General features: G+C 43.9%; 2 protein-coding genes across 8 annotated transcripts in view; one reads left to right on the forward strand and one right to left on the reverse strand.

Annotated features, from left to right (window-relative positions):
- LOC115149162 (anthrax toxin receptor 1) overlaps positions 1-21058 on the forward strand; it is a 58655-nt gene that overhangs the window by 20416 nt on the left and 17181 nt on the right. The window contains exons 7-11 of the mRNA XM_029691748.1: positions 10290-10358; positions 10448-10528; positions 11206-11266; positions 18368-18466; positions 20079-20148. Of these exons, the coding sequence (XP_029547608.1) occupies positions 10290-10358; positions 10448-10528; positions 11206-11266; positions 18368-18466; positions 20079-20148 (380 nt within the window). The remainder of the gene's footprint in view (positions 1-10289; positions 10359-10447; positions 10529-11205; positions 11267-18367; positions 18467-20078; positions 20149-21058) is intronic.
- Positions 1-21058, reverse strand: part of LOC115149160 (AP2-associated protein kinase 1) — a 119195-nt gene that overhangs the window by 19006 nt on the left and 79131 nt on the right. The window lies entirely within an intron of this gene.

A 21058-nucleotide genomic window follows, 5' to 3' on the forward strand; every position in this document is an offset into this window, starting at 1 on the left:
CTTGTCGTTGAAGATGTCGTATGGTAGATAGAAGGACCAAGGCGCAGCGGAAGTGTGGATACTCATATTTATTACTGCAAAAAACATGTAAGGTATCCACTTGAGAAAACAAAACAATAAACAAAACAATGGACGGTACTCACAATGTGACGGTGTGGCAGGCTCAACCAAACAAAGCAGTGCTCACAACAATTCCCCACAACCCCAAAGACAAACACACACACCTATATAGGACTTCCAATCAAAGGCAACTATACACACCTGCCTTCAATTGGAAGTCCCAATCATCCAACCAACATATACAAACACAAACCTGCCACGTCCTGACCCCAAAACTAAAACACTAGCTCCATCTGCTGGTCAGGACGTGACAGTACCCCCCCCCTCAAGGTGCAGTCCCCGGAATGCACCTAAAAAGAAAAACACAAGAAAATCCCCAATACCCCAACAAAAACCAACAAACAATAACCCCTAAACCATAAGGGAGGGAAGGGAGGGTGGCTGCCGTCACCGACGGCACTGTGCTACACCCTCCCTCCCCAACCCACCTATCCTGGAGGTGGCTCCGGTTCTGGCCGTTCCAGGCAGTCGGGCCACTTTGGCAGTTCGGGGCAGTCGGGGCAGTCTGGCAACTCGGGGCAGTCTGGCAACTCGGGACAGTCTGGGCAGTCTGGCAACTCGGGACAGTATGGGCAGTCTGGCAACTCGGAACAGTATGGGCAGTCTGGCAACTCGGGACAGTCTGGGCAGTCTGGCAACTCGGGACAGTCTGGGCAGTCTGGCAACTCGGGACAGTTCAGGGCAGTCTGGCAACTCGGGACAGTTCAGGGCAGTCTGGCCACTCCGGCAGTTCAGGGCAGTCTGGCCACTCCGGCAGTTCAGGGCAGTCTGGCCACTCCGGCAGTTCAGGGCAGTCTGGCCACTCCGGCAGTTCAGGGCAGTCTGGCCACTCCGGCAGTTCAGGGCAGTCTGGCCACTCCGGCAGTTCAGGGCAGTCTGGCCACTCCGGCAGTTCAGGGCAGTCTGGCCACTCCGGCAGTTCAGGGCAGTCTGGCCACTCCGGCAGTTCAGGGCAGTCTGGCCACTCCGGCAGTTCAGGGCAGTCTGGCCACTCCGGCAGTTCAGCGCAGTCTGGCCACTCCGGCAGTTCAGCGCAGTCTGGCCACTCCGGCAGTTCAGCGCAGTCTGGCCACTCCGGCAGTTCAGCGCAGTCTGACCTCTCTGGCGACTGTTGACTGGCGGGCAGCTCTGACGACTGTTGACTGGCGGGCAGCTCTGACGACTGTTGACTGGCGGGCAGCTCTGACGACTCTTGACTGGCGGGCAGCTCTGACGACTGTTGACTGGCGGGCAGCTCTGGTGACTGTTGACTGGCGGGCAGCTCTGACGACTGTTGACTGGCGGGCAGCTCTGACGACTGTTGACTGGCGGGCAGCTCCGTCACACAGCCCTTGTGCCCCCCCCTAAAAAATTCTTTGGGGTGCCTCTCGGTCTCCCAGTCCTTGCCAGCCTTCTTCCGCTGCTTGGTCCTGTGTTGGTGGGGAATTCTGTCACCGAAAATGTCATACTTGTCGTTGAAGATGTCGTATGGTAGATAGAAGGACCAAGGCGCAGCGGAAGTGTGGATACTCATATTTATTACTGCAAAAAACATGTAAGGTATCCACTTGAGAAAACAAAACAATGGACGGTACTCACAATGTGATGGTGTGGCAGGCTCAACCAAACAAAGCAGTTCTCACAACAATTCCCCACAACCCCAAAGACAAACACACACACCTATATAGGACTTCCAATCAAAGGCAACTATACACACCTGCCTTCAATTGGAAGTCCCAATCATCCAACCAACATATACAAACACAAACCTGCCACGTCCTGACCCCAAAACTAAAACACTAGCTCCATCTGCTGGTCAGGACGTGACAGCTGTTTCTGATAATACACTATATATACAAAAGTATGTGGACACCCCTTCAAATTAGTGGATTTGGCCATTTCAGCCACACTCATTACTGACAGGTGTATTAAATCGAGCACACAGCCATGAAATCTCCATAGACACAAATAGGCAGTAGAATGGCCTTACTGAAGAGCTCAGTGACTTTCAACGTGGCACTGTCAAAGGATTCCACCTTTCCAACAAGTCTGTTAATAAAATTTCTGCCCTGCTAGAGCTGCCCCGGTCAACTGTAAGTGCTGTTATTGTGAAGTGGAAACGTTTAAGATCAACAACGGCTCAGCTGCGAAGTGGTAGGCCACACAAGCTCACAGAACGGGACCGCCGAGTGCTGAAGCGCATAGCACGTAAAAATAGTTTGTCCTCGGTTGCAACACTCACGACAGAGTTCCAAACTGCCTCTGGAAGCAACGTTTTTACAAAACCTGTTCGTCGGGAGCTTCATGAAATGGGTTTCCATGGCCGAGCAGCCGCACATAAGCCTAAGATCACCATGCGCAATGCCAAGCATCGGCTGGAGTGGTGTAAAGCTTGCCGCCATTGGACTCTGGAGCAGTGGAAACATGTTCTCTGGAGTGATGAACAACGCTTCCCCATCCGGCAGTCCGACGGACGAATCTGGGTTTGGCGGATGCCAGGAGAATGCTACCTGCCCAATGCATACAGTAGTGCTAACTGTAAAGTTTGATGGAGGAGGAATAATGGACTGGGGCCGTTTTCATTGTTCGGGATAGGCCCCTTAGGTCCAGTGAAGGGAAATCTTAACGCAACAGCATACAATTACATTCCAGACAATTCTGTGCTTTCCAACTTCGTGGCAACAGTTTGGGGAAGGCCCTTTCCTGTTTCAGCATAACAATGCTCCTGTGCACAAAGCGAGGTCCATACAGAAATGGTTTGTCGAGATCGGTGTGGAAGAACTTGACTGGCCTGCACAGAGCCCTGACCTCAACCCCATCGAACACCTTTAAGATGAATTGGAACGTCGACTGCAAGCCAGGCCTAATTGCCCAACATCCGTGCCCGACCTCGCTAATACTCTTGTGACTGAATGGAAGCAAGTCCCTGCAGCAAGTCCCTGCAGCAATGTTCCAACATGTAGTGGAAAGCCTTCCCAAAAGAGTGGAGGCTGTTACAGCAGCAAAGGAGGGACCAACTCCATATTAATGCCCATGATTTTGGAATGAGCTGGAACAGCTAGTGAAATGGAAAAGAGCCTAAACTCAAGCCTTTCAATAACTGGATGTTTCCATCAGTCTATACATTGGCTGATGCTAAATTTGTGCAGAACATCCTAGACTTGAGAAGTTTACTTAAACTCACTAAGACCCAAGAAGTCATCATGGGCTGTGGAAGAACACCCAAAGCACTGTAACTACATATGAGGACACCGAGGTTTTTCGAATTTCAACAAACAAAACCCTTTTTCTTTTTAGGAACTCCGTCGGGGTCTCCACTTACTGTTGAGAGTTAGAGTAGTAGAATATACAAGGTGCAATTTCGAAACATAGTTGTGCATCAGCAGTTTTCGTCTTGTCATACGTCACTCACTAGCTAGGTTTCCATTCAATTGGCATAAAAACAATCTGAGCATTTTTCACCAGAGGCATTTCCATCAAATTGACTTGTTTCAGATAAAACGCTGTGCATGATGACGTAGTGAGCATAAAATACCTTTTGCCATTAAATTCCCATGCACCGAATAAAAAAAACAAAAAAACAAGTTAAATGGTGTTTCCATCGCATTTTCAACTCTACTGATATTTTATTCACAAAAAATGTAGTGTTATATAGTAAGTGTGCACACTCTGGTATTGGCACATGCACTCTAGCCAACAGCACAATCTGTACACTGTTGGCAAAAGCACAATTCTAGTCTACATGATGAGATTATTATTATTATTATGGACAAAAGAGCGAGATTATTTTTATTTGTCAAATGTCAGCCAAGTATTGATTATCATATCACCAGAATAAGACCCTCAATATTTATTGGAAAGGAGCATCAAGCTCATACCTTGCATTTTCACCACATCATCATTTATTTAATCTGTAACCTAATAAACTGTATGCTTTCACAATGAGTCGTAGTGGGAAGACCACACAACATGTCATCGCATGACTCCAAGTTTATTTCCATATAATGGCTATTATATCAACATTTGCGCATAAAAGCTTTTCCACCAACATTTTTTGCATAATAAATCTTACCGACACAGAAAGATCCCACCTCGTCTAGGGTATTTTGTTTTGTCGACATTTGAAAAGTTTACAAAAAAATGTAGTGTTTCCATCAGGCCTGTAATGCCGTTTTTTTTATCCGACATGTACTTTACACGCATAAAAAGGTTGGATGGAAACCTTGTTACTGACAATTAGCCCATGTCAGTAAATAAAATACATTGGTAAATTTGTCTAGTTAGTCTAGCCAGCTATCTGGCCAGCTACCAGCTATGTAAACTAATTTGTTTACTTTTTGTTAATAAAATACTTTTTCTGCTAACAGATCCCTCTGTACTCATTACATTATAGTTTTTAATCCTGGTGCTGAGATAATGTGTAGCGGCTAATTGTATAGCTAATAGGCTATGTGTTTGTAGATCGACTAAGGTGAGAGAAAAGTATTTGATCCCCTGCTGATTTTGTACGTTTGCCCACTGACAAAGAAATAATCAGCCTATAATTTTAATGGTAGGTTTATTTGAACAGTGAGAGACAGAATAACAACCAAAAAATCCTGAAAAACGCATGTAAAAAATGTTATAAATTGATTTGCATTTTAATGAGGGAAATAAGTATTTGACCCCCTCTCAATCAGAAAGATTTCTGGCTCCCAGGTGTCTTTTATACAGGTAACGAGCTGAGATTAGGAGCACACTCTTAAAGGGAGTGCTCCTAATCTCAGTTTGTTACCTGTATAAAAGACACCTGTCCACAGAAGCAATCAATCAGATTCCAAACTCTCCACCATGGCCAAGACCAAAGAACTCTCCAAGGATGTCAGGGACAAGATTGTAGACCTACACAAGGCTGGAATGGGCTGCAAGACCATCGCCAAGCAGCTTGGTGAGAAGGTGACAACAGTTGGTGCGATTATTTGCAAACGGAAGAACTGTCAATCTTCCTCGGCCTGGGGCTCCATGCAAGATCTCACCTCGTGGAGTTGCAATGATCATGAGAACAGTGAGGAATCAGCCCAGAACTACACGGAAGGATCTTGTCAATGATCTCAAGGCAGCTGGGACCATAGTCACCAAGAAAACAATTGGTAGCACACTACGCCGTGAAGGACTGAAATCCTGCAGCGTCCGCAAGGTCCCCCTGCTCAAGAAAGCACATATACATGCCCGTCTGAAGTTTGCCAATGAACATCTAAATGATTCAGAGGACAACTGGGTGTAAGTGTTGTGGTCAGATGAGACCGAAATGGAGCTCTTTGGCATCAACTCAACTCGCCGTGTTTGGAGGAGGAGGAATGCTGCCTATGACCCCAAGAACACCATCGCCACCGTCAAACACGGAGGTGGAAACATTATGCTTTGGGGTGTTTTTCTGCTAAGGGGACAGGGCAACTTCACCGCATCAAAGGGACGATGGACGGGCCATGTACCGTCATCTTGGGTGAGAACCTCCTTCCCTAAGCCAGGGCATTGAAAATGGGTCGTGGATGGGTATTCCAGCATGACAATGACACAAAACACACGGCCAAGGCAACAAAGGAGTGGCTCAAGAAGAAACACATTAAGGTCCTAGAGTGGCCTAGCCAGTCTCCAGACCTTAATCCCATAGAAAATCTGTGGAGGGAGCTGAAGGTTCGAGTTGCCAAATGTCAGCCTCGAAACCATAATGACTTGGAGAAGATCTGCAAAGAGGAGTGGGAAAAAATCCCTCCTGAGATGTGTGCAAATCTGGTGGCCAACTACAAGAAACGTCTGACCTCTGATTTCCAACAAGGGTTTTGCCACCAAGTATTAAGTCATGTCTTTCCTCCGTCGCGTCGCACCTCTAAGGCCTTTCTGTTAGCCTGCTAGCCCGCCGCTAGCTGCCTGACGCCACGCACTGGACTCTTATGATCACCCGGCTACGCATGCCTCTCCCTAACGTCACCATGCCTTGTCCATTGCTGTTTTGGTTTGTAACTATTGTTTTATTTCACTGTAGAGCCTCTAGCACTGCTCAAAATGCCTCGGCTAACAATTTAGTTCCACCTCCCACACACGCAGTGACATCACCTGGTTTAAATGCTATTTCTAGAGACAATATCTCTTTCATTATCACTATATGCACAGGTTTACCCCCACTGTATTCACATCCTACTATACCTTTTTCTGTACATTATGCCTTGAATATATTCTACTGTGCCCAGAAATCTGCTCCTTTTACTCTCTGTTCTGAACGTGCTAGACGTTCTGTTAACCTTTAGCCGTATCCTTATCCTACTCCTCCTCTGTTCCTCTGGTGATGTAGAGGCTAATCCAGGCCCTGCAGTGTCTAGCTCCACTCCCGTCCCCCAGGATCTCTCATTTGTTGACTTCTGCAACCGTAAAAGCCTTGGTTTCATGCATGTTAACATTTAGAAGCCTCCTCCCTAAGTTTGTTTTATTCACTGCCCTAGCACACTCCACCAATCCAGATGTCCTAGCCGTGAATACTGGCTTAGGAAGACCACCAAAAACCTTGAAATTTCCATCCCTAACTATAACATTTTCCGACAAGAGAGAACTGCCAAAGGGGGCGGTGTTGGAATCTACTGCAAAGATAGAACTCTGCAGGTTGTCTTACTATCCAGGTCTGTACCCAAACAATTCGAGCTCCTACTTCTAAAAATTAACCTTTCCAGAAACAAGTCTCTCACCGTTGCCGCTTGCTATAGACCACCCTCTGCCCCCAGCTGTGCCCTCGACACCATATGTGATTTGATTGCCCCCCATCTATCTTCTGGGCTCGTGCTCCTAGGTGACCTAAACTGGGACATGCTTAACACCCCGGCCATCCTACAATCTAAGCTTGATGCCCTCAACCTCACACAACTTATCAATGAACCTACCAGATATAACCCCAAATCCGTAAACACGGGCACCCTCATAGATATCATCCTAACTAACTCGCCCTCCAAATACACCTCTGCTGTTTTCAACCAAGATTTCAGTGATCACTGCCTCATTGCCTGCATTCGTAATGGGTCTGTGATCAAACGACCACCCCTCATCACTGTCAAACGCTCCCTAAAACACTTCTGCGAGCAGGCCTTTCTAATCGACCTGGCCGGGGTATCCTGGAAGGACATCGACCTCATCCCGACAGTAGAGGATGCCTGGTTGTTCTTTAAAAGTGCCTTCCTCACCATCTTAAAAAAGCATGCCCCATTCAAAAAATGTAGAACCAGGAACAGATATAGCCCTTGGTTCACTCCAGACCTGTCTGCCCTTGACCAGCACAAAAACATCCTGTGGCGTTCTGCATTAGCATCGAATAGCCCCCGTGATATGCAACTTTTCAGGGAAGTTAGGAACCAATATACACAGGCAGTTAGGAAAGCTAAGGCTAGCTTTTTTAAACAGAAATTTGCATCCTGCAGTACAAACTCAAAACTGTAGCTCAGTTGGTAGAGCATGGTGTTTGCAATGCCAGCATGGTGTGTGTGCAACGCCAGGGTTGTGGGTTCGATTCCCACGGGGGGCCAGTAGAAAAAAAAATGCATGAAATGTATGCATTCACTACTGTAAGTTGCTTTGAATAAGAGCATCCACTAAATGACTAAAATGTAATGTAAATGTTAAAAAGTTCTGGGACACAGTAAAGTCCATGGAGAATAAGAGCACCTCCTCCCAGCTACCCACTGCTCTGAGGCTAGGAAACACTGTTACAACCGATAAATCCACTATTATTGAGAATTTCAATAAGCATTTCTCTACGGCTGGCTATGCTTTCCACCTGGCCACCCCTACCCTGGTCAACTGCCCGGCACCCTCCACAGCAACCCGCCCAAGCCCCCACCATTTCTCCTTCACCCATATCCAGATAGCTGATGTTCTGAAAGAGCTGCAAAATCTGGACCCCTACAAATCAGCCGGGCTAGACAATCTGGACCCTCTCTTTCTAAAATTATCTGCCGAAATTGTTGCAACCCCTATTACTAGCCTGTTCAACCTCTCTTTCGTATCGTCTGAGATTCCCAAAGATTGGAAAGCTGCCGCGGTCATCCCCCTCTTCAAAGGGGGAGACACTCTAGACCCAAACTGCTACAGACCTATATCTATCCTACCCTGCATCTCTAAGGTCTTCGAAAGCCAAGTTAACAAACAGATTACCGACCATTTTGAATCACACCGTACCTTCTCCGCTATGCAATCTGGTTTCAGAGCCGGTCATGGGTGCACCTCAGCCACGCTCAAGGTCCTTAACGATATCATAACCGCCATCGATAAGAGACATTACTGTGCAGCTGTATTCATCGACCTGGCCAAGGCTTTCGACTCTGTCAATCACCACATTCTTATTGGCAGACTCAACAGCCTTGGTTTCTCAAATGATTGCCTGGTTCACCAACTACTTCTCTGATAGAGTTCAGTGTGTCAAATCGGAGGGCCTATTGTCCGGACCTCTGGCAGTCTCTATGGGGATGCCACAGGGTTCAATTCTTGGGCCGACTCTCTTCTCTGTATACATCAATGATGTTGTTCTTGCTGCTGGTGATTCTCTGATCCACCTCTACGCAGACGACACCATTCTGTATACTTCTGGCCCTTCTTTGGACACTGTGTTAACTAACCTCCAGACGAGCTTCAATGCCATACAACTCTCCTTCCGTGGCCTCCAACTGCTCTTAAAACGCAAATAAAACTAAATGCATGCTGTTCAACCGATCATTGCCCGCCCATCCAGCATCACTACTCTGGACGGCTCTGACTTAGAATACGTGGATAACTACAAATACCTGGGTGTCTGGCTAGACTGTAAACTCTCCTTCCAGACTCATATTAAGCATCTCCAATCCAAAATTAAATCTAGAATCGGCTTCCTATTTCACAACAAAGCATCCTTCACTAATGCTGCCAAACATATCCTCGACTTCGGCGATGTCATCTATAAAATAGCCTCCAACACTCTACTCAACAAACTGGATTTAGTCTATCACAGTGCCATCCATTTTGTTACCAAAGCCCCATACACTACCCACCATTGCGACCTATACGCTCTCGTTGGCTGGCCCTCACTTCATACTCGTCGCCAAACCCACTTACTGTATTTATTTATTCTGCTCCTTTTGCACCCAAGTATCTCTACTTGCACATCCATCTTTTGCACATCTACCATTCCAGTGTTTAATTGCCATATTGTAATTACTTTGCCACCATGGCCTATTTATTGCCTTAATTCCCTTATTTTACCTAATTTGCACTCACTGTATATATACTTTTTGTTTTCTTTTTTTCTACTGTATTATTGACTATGTTTTGTTCATTCCATGTGTAACTCTGTGTTGTATGTGTCTAACTGCTATGCTTTATCTTGGCCAGGTCACAGTTGCAATTGAGAGCTTGTTCTCAACTAGCCTACCTGGTTAAATAAAGGTGAAATAAATAAAAATGTTTTGCAGAGGGGTCAAATACTTTTATTTCCCTCATTAAAATGCAAATCAATTTATAACATTTTTGACATGCGTTTCTGGATTGTTTTGTTGTTATTCTGTCTCTCACTGTTCAAATAAACCTACCATTAAAATTATAGACTGATCATTTCTTTGTCAGTGGGCAAACGTACAAAATCAGCAGGGGATCAAATACTTTTTTTCCTCACTGTACAGCAGCCAAGGTGATAATGGCTGGAGGCATTTTTGCTGTTCTCCAAATAGCATTGTATAGTTTTTAAACTGTATATAAATTCAGTAAATGAACTCCATCTTTCTTAAAATTCACCCTGTCCGGGGACCTCACTAAATCTCAGACTGGTTATGGCCATGAAAGCACAAGATTTAACCAAAGCAATCGATTGAGTGGACTGCTACAAAAATGCCTGCATCATTATAGACAGCAAACTCTGCTTTGGAGAAAACTTGGATATCTTTGTCTCCATGTGTCAGTCATGACTCAAGACTAAATACCTGCACAACCTGAGATGGCTGGAGAAAACCCCCAAATCTGTCGTGCATGCCTTCCATAGAGGCTTCATAGAATCAATGCTCATCCTTTATGGAGACACCTTTATACACTGTGTTGTATTGGTTTTCTATATATCGAACACCAGACATGAAGTTCTCTCTACTTTGGACAATATAGAGTTATGAAATAACTTTCATGTCTATTTGTGTGACCCTTTTGAAAACTAGGCCAGCCGATCGCGTCAACTGGGCGCCTCAGTCTACTGCGTGGGAGTAAAAGACTTCAACGAAACCCAGGTGAGCCACGTTCACATGTTTCTGTTGTGAGCAGGGGATTATTATTGTTATTACACTGTTATTGAATTAGAATTCTCCTCACTCCCTAGCTTTGGACAATAGCCGACAGTAAGGACCATGTCTTCCCTGTGAATGATGGCTTTGAGGCACTGCAAGGAGTCATTGATTCAGTAAGGGCAATGTTGTTGGGGTTGGTAGAATGATGCAAACACCTGTTCACTATTGTAAGGTATGTTTTCAACACTGTTGAAAGTATACCATGGTCTAAGGTTTACATACTTTCAACAGCTCTAACTCTTTTTGTGTTTGTCTTTTAATTTAATTTTCTTTGTCATATCCAATTACGATCTTGTCTCATCGCTGCAACTCCCCTACGAGCTCGGGAGAGGTGAAGGTCGAGTCATGCGTCCTCCGAAACATGATCCGCCAAACCGCGCTCCTTAACACCCACCCCGCATAACCCGGAAGCCACTGTTCAACTGACAACTGAGGTCAGCCTGCAAGCACCCAGCCCACCACAAGGAGTCACTAGAGCGCGATGAGCCAAGTAAAGGCCCCAAATCAAACTCTCCCCTAACCCGGACAACGCTGGGCCAATTGTGCGCCGCCCTATGGGACTCCCGGTCACGGCCGGTTGTGACACAGCCTGGGATCGAACCCGGGTCTGTAGTGATGCCTCAAGCACTGCGATGCAGTGCCTTAGACCGCTGTGCCACTCAGGAGGCCTCAACAGCTCTAACTCTAACAGATTTACGTTTCCAGAAGTGCTGCTTCCCTCCTTCACCATTAACCATCGCCTTCTCCCTCTCCCTGTTTCTCTCTCTCTTGCTCTTCTCCCTTCACTCAGATCTTGAAGAGATCATGCATCGAGATCTTGGCAGCAGAGCCCTCTAGTATCTGTGCAGGAGGTGAGTTGTGTATTAGCTCCTCTGTTGCAGTTCCAGAATAACCAATTTTAAACATAGACAAACCTTGTATAAAGGAGGCCCGTTGTATTGCTTCTTCAATCAAAACAACAGTTTTCAGCTGTGCTAACATAATTGCAAAAGGGTTTTCTAACGATCAATTAGCCTTTTAAAATGATAAACTTGGATTAGCTAACACAACATGCCATTGGAACACAGGAGTGATGGTTGCTGATAATGGGCCTCTGTACGCCTATGTAGATATTCCATAAAAATCAGCCGTTTCCAGCTACAAAGTAATTTACAACATTAACAATGTCTACACTGTATTTCTGATCAATTGGATGTTATTTTAATGGACAAAAAGTGTGCTTTTCTTTCAATAACAAGGACATTTCTAAGTGACCCCAAACTTTTGAATGGTAGTGTATATTTCTTATCCATTTTAGAATTATGCTATAACGTAACAAAGTGGAATAAGTCAAGGGGTCGGAATGCTTTCCAAATGCACAGTTGATCAACTCTCCAGTAGGAGGTGCTGCCAGCCTATAGTTTTTTTCTTATCAAGAATATTACGTTGAAGATCTGATGTTGTTTCCAAGGTACAAATTCAACATATTTTATACTAGGTAAGTATTAGGAGCATCACCGTTTGTTGGTTCAATTACAGGCTCAAAATAGCCAGAAACAAAGACCTTTCTTCTGAAACTCATCAGTCTAATCTTGTTCTGAGAAATGAAGTCTATTCCATGCAAGAAGTTGCCAAGAAACTGAAGTTCTCGTACAATGCTGTTTACTACTCCCTTCACTGAACAGCACAAACTGGCTCTAACTAGAATAGAAAGAAGAGTGGGAGGCTCCGGTGCACAACTGAGCAAGAGGACAAGTACATTAGAGTGTCTAGTTTGAGGAAGGTTCACCTCCAACAGGACAACAACCCTAAGCACACAGCCAAGACAATGTAGGAATGGCTTCGGGACAAGTCTCTAAATGTCCTTGAGTGACCCAGCCACTCAATCAAACCCGATCGAACATCTCTGGAGAGACCTGAAAATATCTGTGCAGTGACACTCGCCATCCAACCTGACAGAGCTTGAGAGGATCTGCAGAGAAGAATGGGAGAAACTCCCCAAATACAGGTGTGCCAAGCTTGTAGCTACATACCCAATAAGACTTTGGCGCCGGAGAAGATGGCTGATAACCAACAGTGCTATTTTGTTAGTTTTTTTCGCATTGTTTGTCACTTATTTTGTACATAATGCTGCTGCTACAGTCTCTTCTGGAAATCAGAACAGTGATTACTCACCTTGAACTGGATGAAGAATTTCTCTTTAATGAGTCGGACGAGAGGGATTTACTCCAGACACCCGAACAGGCCCTCATCCCTGTCATTCACAGGAGAAACAGACGGAAAAGATATCACGGAAGGAGATCTGGTGCCTTGTGAGGATCCGCCGACGAGTGGCTAATCTGCTGTTGCCATCCCTACTATTGGCCAACGTACAGTCGCTGGATAATAAATTGGACAAACTAAAAGCGCGTATATCCTACCAACAGGACATTAAAAACCATAATATCTTATGTTTCACCGAGTCGTGGGTGAACGACGACATGAATAACATACAGCTGGCGGGTAATACACTGTATCGGCAGGATAGAACAGAAGCCTCTGGTAAGACAAGGGGAGAAAGTCTATGTATATTTGTAAACAACAGCTGGTACACGATATCTAAGGAAGTCTCAAGGTTTTGCTCACCTGAGGTAGAGTATTTCATGATATGCTGTAAACCACACTTTCTACATAGAGAGTTTATCTGTATTTTTCATAGCTGTCTATATACCACCACAGACCGATACTGACACTAAGACCGCACTCAATGAGCTGTATACTGCCATCAGCAAACAGGAAAACGCTCATCCAGAGGCGGCGCTCCTAGTGGCTTGGGACTTTAATGCAGGGAAATTTAACCTCTCTAGGGGAGGTGGGACGAAATCGTCCCACACTATTCAACAGCCAGTGAAAAATCAGAGCACCAAATTTAAAACCACAAAATGTCAGAATTCAAAGTTCTCAAACATCGGACTATTTTACACCATTTTATAGATACACTTCTCCTGAATCGAACCACGTTGTCCGATTTCCAAAAGGCTTTACAGCGAATGCAAAACTTTAGATTATGTTAGGAGAGTACATAGACACAAAAAAACACACAGCCATTTCCAAGCAACTAGCATGCATCACAAATACCCAAAACACAGCTAAATGCAGCACTAACCTTTGATGATCTTCATCAGATGACAAGCCTAGGACATTATGTTATACAATACATGCATGTTTTGTTCAATCAAGTTCATATTTATATCAAAAAACAGCTTTTTACATTAGCATGTGATGTTCAGAACTAGCATACCCACCGAAAACTTCCGGTGAATTTACTAAATTACTCATGATAAATGTTGACAAAATACATAACAATTATTTTAAGAATTATAGATACAGAACTCCTTTATGCAATCGCTATGTCCGATTTTAAAATAGCTTTTCGGCGAAAGCACATTTTGCAATATTCTGAGTACATAGCTCGGCCATCACGGCTAGCTATTTTGACATCCGCCAACTTCGGGGTCACCTAAACTCAGAATTACTATTAGAAAAATTGGATTACCTTTGCTGTTCTTTGTCAGAATGCACTCTCAGGACTTCTACTTCAACAACAAATGTTGTTTTGGTTCCAAATAATCCATAGTTATATCCAAATACCTCCGTTTTGTTTGTGCGTTCAGGTCATTATCCGAAGGGCAACGCACGAGCGCATTTCGTGACAAAACATTTCAAAATATTCCATTACCGTACTTAGAAGCATGTCAAACGCTGTTTAAAATCATAATAATAATATTCCAACTGGGCAACGTTGTATTCATTCAAAGACTGAAAGAAAAAAATGGAGAAGTCTTGTGAACGCGCATCTCAGTCTCACTGTCCCCAGGCTGACCACTTACAAACTCTGCTCCTATACTTTGCCCAGAGACACCAGACACCCCATTCCACTTTCTGGCGGCTTTAGAGAGCCAATAGAAGCCTTAGAAAGTGTCACGTTACAGCACAGATGCTGTAATTTCGATAGAGATGCAACAGAAGGACAACAAATTGTCAGACAGGGCACTTCCTGCATGGAATCATCTCAGTTTTTGGCCTGCCATATGAGTTCTGTTATACTCACAGACACCATTCAAACAGATTTAGAAACTTTAGAGTGTTTTCTATCCGAATCTACTAATCATATGCATATTCTAGTTTCTGGGCAGGAGTAGTAACCAGATTAAATTGGTACGTTTTTTATCCGGCCATGAAAATACTGCCCCCTATACCACAACAGGTTAAATCCGTTTTACCAAATTTCTATCAGCATGTTAAATGTGCAACAAAAGGGAAAAAGACTCTAGACCACCTTTACTCCACACACAGAGACGCATACAAAGCTCTCCCTCACCCTCCATTTGGCAAATCTAACCATAATTCTATCCTCCTGATTCCTGCTTACAAGCAAAAATTAAAGCAGGAAGCACGAGTGACTCGGTCAATAAAAAAGTGGTCAGATGAAGCAGATGCTAAGCTGCAGGTCTATTTTGCTAGCACAAACTGGAATATGTTCCGGGATTCTTCCGATGGCATTGAAGAGTACACCACATCAGTCACTGGCTTCATCAATCAAGAGCACCGATGACTTCGTCCCCACAGTGACTGTACGTACATACCCCAACCAGAAGACATGGATTATAGGCAACGTCTGCACTGAGCTAAAGGGTAGAGCAGCCGCTTTCAAGGAGCGGGACTCTAACCCAGAAGCTAATAAGAAATCCCGCTATGCCCTCCAACGAACCATCAAACAAGCAAAGCTTCGATACAGGACTAAGATTGAATCGTACTACACCGGCTCCCACGCACGTCAGATGTGGCAGGGCTTGAAAACTATTACAGACTACAAAGGGAAGCACAGCCGAGAGCTGCCCAGTGACAAGCCTACCAGACCAGCTAAATTACTTCTATGCTCGCTTTGAGGCTAGTAACACTGAAGCATGCATGAGAGCATCAACTGTTCCCGACAACTGTGTGATCACGCCCTCCACAGCCAATGTGAGTAAGACCTTTAAACAGGTCAACATTCACAAGGCCGCAGGGCCATACGGATTACCAGGACATGTACTCCGAGCATGCGCTAATGAACTGGCAAGTGTCTTCACTGACATTTTCAACCTCTCCCTGTCTGAGACTGTAATCCCAACATGTTTTAAGCATACCGCCCAAACAGATCCACAGATGATGCAATCGCGATTGCACTCCACACTGCCCTTTCACACCTGGACAAAAGGAACACCTATGTGAGAATGCTATTCATTGGCTACAGCTCAGCGTTCAACACCATAGTGCCCTCATAGCTCATCACTAAGCTAAGGACCCTGGGACTAAACACCTCCAGGATCTGCAACTGGAGCCTGGACTTCCTGATGGCCGCCCCCAGATAGTAAGGGTAGGTAACAACACATCAGCCACGCTGATCCTCAACACGGGGGCCCCTCATGGGTGCGTGCTCAGTCCCCTCCTGTACTCTCTGTTCACTCATGACAGCAAGGCCAGGCATGACTCCATCACCAGCATTAAGTTTGCAGATGACAACAGTGGTAGGCCTGATCACAAACAATGACGAGAGAGCATATAGGGAGGAGATCAGAGACCTGGCTGTGTGGTGCCAGGACAACAATCTCTCCCTCAACGTGATCAAGGCTAAGGAGATGATTGTGGACTACAGGAAAAGGAGGACCAAGCAGACCCCCATTCTCATCAACAGGGCTGTAGTGGAGCAGGTTGAGAGCTCCAAGTTCCTTGGTGTCCACATCACCAACAAACGAACATGGTCCAAGCACACTAAGACAGTCGTGAAGAGGGCACGACGAAACCTATTTCCCCTCAGGAGACTGAAAAGATTTGGCATTGGTCCTCAAATCCTCAAAAGGCTCTACAGCTGCACCATCGAGAACATCCTGACTGGTTGCATCACTTCCTGGTATGGCAACTGTTCGGCCTCTGACCGCAAGGCACTATAGAGGGTAGTGCGTCCGGCCCAGTACATCACTGGGGCCAAGCTTCCTGCAGGACCTCTATACCAGGCGGTGTCAGAGTAAGGCCCTAAAAATTGTCAAAGACTCCAGCCACCCTAGTCATAGACTGTTCTCCCTGCTACCGCACGGCAAGCGGTACCGGAGCGCCAAGTCTAGTTTCAAGAGGCTTCTAAACAGCTTCTACTCCCAAGCCATAAGATTCCTGAACATCTAATCAAATGGCTACCCAGACTGTTTGCATTGATCCCCCCCCCCCTTCACTCTTTTACGCTGCTGCTACTCTCTGTTATTATCTATGCATAAGTCACTTAAGTAACTCTACCTACAGTACATGTATATAATACCTCAATTACCTCGACTAACCGGTGCCCTCTCACATTGACTCTGTACCGGTACCCATTGTATATAGCCTCGCTATTATTGTTTTACTGCTGCTCTTAATTATTTCTTTTTTTTCTTAAAACTGAAATATTTGTTAATTAAGGGCTCGTAAGTAAGCATTTCACTGTAAGGTCTACACCTGTTGTATTCAGAGCATGACAAATAACATTTGACTTGATTTGACTTGAGCCTGTAATCGCTGCCAAAGGTGCTTCAACAAATTACTGAGTAAAGGGTCTGAATACTTATGTAAATGTGATATTTCAGGGTTTTTTTTTACTAATTTGAAGAAGAAAAAAAGATACTGCTTTTGCTTTGTCATTATGGGGTATTGTGTTCAGATTGAGGAGGAAAACAAACTATTTCATCCATTTTAGAATAAGGCTGAAACGTAACAAAATGTGGGAAAAAGTCAAGTGGTCTGAATACCTTCCAAATGCGCTGTATCTACAGCTATCCCTTCAGTCTCCCATCCAGGGCTTTAACCAAACCCAGCCCTGCTTAGCGTTGATATTTGACTATAACCATGTGTTATCATGAGAATGATTGTTGAGAAGTCTCCACTTAATAGATTCACTGTTGCTATCTAAGTCATTCCAAAGGGTAGGTTCAACAGAGCAAATTATATGTAACCATATTTAGGACTACAGTAGATAGCATTTGGGAAGTCATCAACAGCTATTGTTTACAATACATATAGGCCTAGGGTTTCAGCTAATACAAGTAATAAAAAAAGCAGATTAATTAAGCCAGTGGCTCAGATTGAACTATCCAAGTAATATATACATCTCCTTTAAATGTTTATATTTGGTTGCATTGTCAACCAAACACAATTCAATATTACTTTTGTAAGACAGTAAATAGCTTAATGTTAAGGCTATCGTACAAATGAATGTAACAGTATTTATTCAAACTTCAAATTTGTAACACACCCATGGCACATTTTGAGGTTCCTGTAAAATGTCTTCTTATGTAATCATAGAAATCGTGCATGTTCAGGGTCGCAGTTCTGTGGAAATCTTCACAATTGCTACAGTTATCTGAACAGAATCTCATATGGCATTGATCACTTGCACCATGTAGTTTAATGCAATCTCAATTGCAGTCCAGGTCATTTGGTTGTGCTATTAGATGACGCACATTGATAACACATTAAGGTGTTGTATAAATAAACAAAATATCTGACATTGTATTCCCATTTAAATGTTGTTGTGCTTTTAAATGGTTGAAAGCGCATTGATAACACATTTAGGTGACAACTAAACCAGAAATCAGACATTGATTTTCCATTGGAATTGAATTGTGCTTTTAGATGGTTGAAGGCATAGTGATAACAAGTTGGGAATTCAAATTCTTTTTTTGAGTGGATGAAAATAGTTTGGAATCTCATTGATCAATGCATCTACCAAATATTACCCAATTATCCACGTTGAAATGACGTGGTGTGCCCAGTGGGATGTATCATTATGCATAATTGGGAAGCTTTTGGCCTCAGGAAATAAGGATTTGAAAATATCATTATCAACTGTAATTCCACTTTACTTATGATTATCAAGGTGAACAGATGGCATTGATGATTGTTCTCTCCCTTTCATCCTGCCTTAGAGTCCTTCCAGGTGGTAGTGAAAGGAAATGGTTTCTCACATGCCCGCGAGGTGGGGAAGGTCCTTTGTAGCTTCCGCATCAACGACACTCTCACTTTGAGTAAGTGGAAGTTACGGTATCTAGAATTTAACGACCATTAACCTTAATGAATCCCATCAGTAACACCCCTGTTTTGAATGATCTGGAAAGAATCTCTAACTTTCACACAAGGTTCTGAGTGCAGGGTAATGAGGCTTAGAAAGAGATTTGTTTCAGCAATGTCACAGTGAGTTGGCTGTTATTGACTGTGACTATGAAACAGGCAAATACAAAAGAGAAGGATTTCAAACATCCTGTACGAAAGAACCTAAAGGAATGAGCCTGAAAGAAAGATCATTAGATCAAACAGGCACCAGTTGGGTTCTCGAGACAATTTCTGCCTGTCTTAATTATTTTTTTTTTTTGTCATTTAGCAGACGCTTTTATCCAGAGCGACTTACAGTAGTGAATGCATACATTTCATATATTTTTTCCCCCCGTACTGGTCCCCGTGGGAATCGAACCCACAACCCTGGTATTGCAAACACCATGCTCTACCAACTGAGCTACACGGGACCACACGTGTAGCTCAGTCTTATGTTCCTTACCTAACCATTTCATTGGGCCAATGTAGAACAACAGTATCCCACAAGGTGCCCTACACATGACAGAACATTGGACCAAGAAAGGATTTCTTTGCACTTGTGGCACAAATATTTTGATGCAAGAGATTACCCTCGCTCCAAAGTTGCAAACCACTGTCTGGTTGCAAATTCCACACCAATGGAGTCGGCAGCAGTGCACAAACAGATCTGAGTTGTAGATGTAATGAGGTTTCTTTGTTCCTTTCACTCATCCAAAACTGATCTAGCACATCTGCTGTAGCCTCAGTGTCTCTGATAAGCTAGGTAGAAGGCTCTCTGAAGCTTTAAGGGCAAGGGTTTATTTCATCTAGAATCTCTAAATGTTCCATGGATAAGGGACTTGCAATAATATCCTTTGACAAGCAATATTCCGTAGAGAGTAGTCCAATTCTTTACACTGAAGAAACATTTCTGCATTCTTCCCTGAGGCATTATGCGAAATGGGGCTACGTTTGATTTAGCCACAAGCAAGAGGGGGTTATAGCATGCCCACTGTTATTACAAATCCTAATGATTTCTGGTCTGTCCTTCCTCACTCCCCTACACACACACACGCAGCCTCACTTTACTTCATCTGGTTGAATACTTAAGGCTTCTCAGATGTACAGAAGGAATGTGGATCTTATGTACATTTGCACACACTGAATGTTCTCTCGGCCAGGGTAAATAAACCACACTCACTCTGAAGGATTTCAGTTGCTTCATTTTCCACAAGTAAAGGGCCACAAAGACAATAACAAAGAAAGGAATTTTCACAATTTGTCTCAAAGTATTTCAATTTCAACTATAGTCTTTGAAGTCCTCTCTGATCTACAACTCTTTGAAATTATGATACTTTAACTAAGATAAATAGTTAAATTAATAGCACCGTTTGGTAATGAATTAGCTACTGTACTGTATTTTGTTGATTTTATTTTAGATTTGATTTCCATGCACCTCTAGCTGGATGCATAGCTACTGTATAGGATTTATAATGAGGCACATGATCCACAGTATTAGGTATTCATATACACACATAATACAATGCATTCTCTTCTATAATCCCATAGTGAAAAGACCATTGGTCGTGAGAGACACCTACCTGCTGTGTCCAGCTCCAGTATTGGAGGAGGAGGGGACGTAAGTGACTGTTTAACTCTCAATTCCTCACTGCTTAAATTGATGCATGCCAAACCCAACTCATGAAAAGCTAAGATAAACATATATATTATTTTACATACCCATTACATCTCCTTTGCTTTCAAGACATACAGTTGAAGTCGGAAGTTTACATACACTTATAGGCTGACCACACCGCTCAGTCGCGTGCGCGAACGTTGCTAAATAAATTAGAAATCTATGTTTTTAAAATATTGCGCACACACTGCTCGCGCGCGTATTTTTGACGCAGATCGCGCAGCAAGTCCTGCCTCTCCCATCTCCTCATTAGTTTATAGAAGCAGGTACCCCACATGCCATCTCCTCATTGGTTATTTCCACGTGGGTGATTGAAAGACGAACTGTGTTGCCGGTCGGTGTAGTAATACTATGAAAGTTTAGATGCCAATCACCATATAAATTCAAAGATGAAAAAGCCTGGAAGGATGAGAGATGACCAGAAGCTATTTGGTTGACCGTTTTAAGTGTGGATTAATTGTCGGAGTAGAGGACCTTGTGCATTTCAGATAAAATAACAACTCAATGTTTATTTCCCAGCACAAGTTAGCTAGCAACAGCAAGCTAGCTAAATAGGACAAATTAGCTAGCAAGTTCAAGCTAACTAGCTAAATTGTCATAAATGTTTAATGCTTTTCGACCTGTCCCCAAATTAATGTAATTGGTTCAGATTTTGTTTTTATATTTTAACCTGCATGTCGTGATCGCGTTTGGTGTGGGGGGACAAAATAAAATGTATGCACGATGGGGCACGTGTTTGTGTTCCGTGTTAGGTTGGAGTCACTAAAACTCGTTTTTAAACCACTCCACAAATTTCTTGTTAAAACCTGTTATGGATAGGGGGCAGTATTTTCACGGCCGAATAAAAAACATA

Source organism: Salmo trutta, chromosome 15 (genome assembly GCF_901001165.1).
Source record: "Salmo trutta chromosome 15, fSalTru1.1, whole genome shotgun sequence".
Lineage (NCBI taxonomy): Eukaryota > Metazoa > Chordata > Actinopteri > Salmoniformes > Salmonidae > Salmo > Salmo trutta.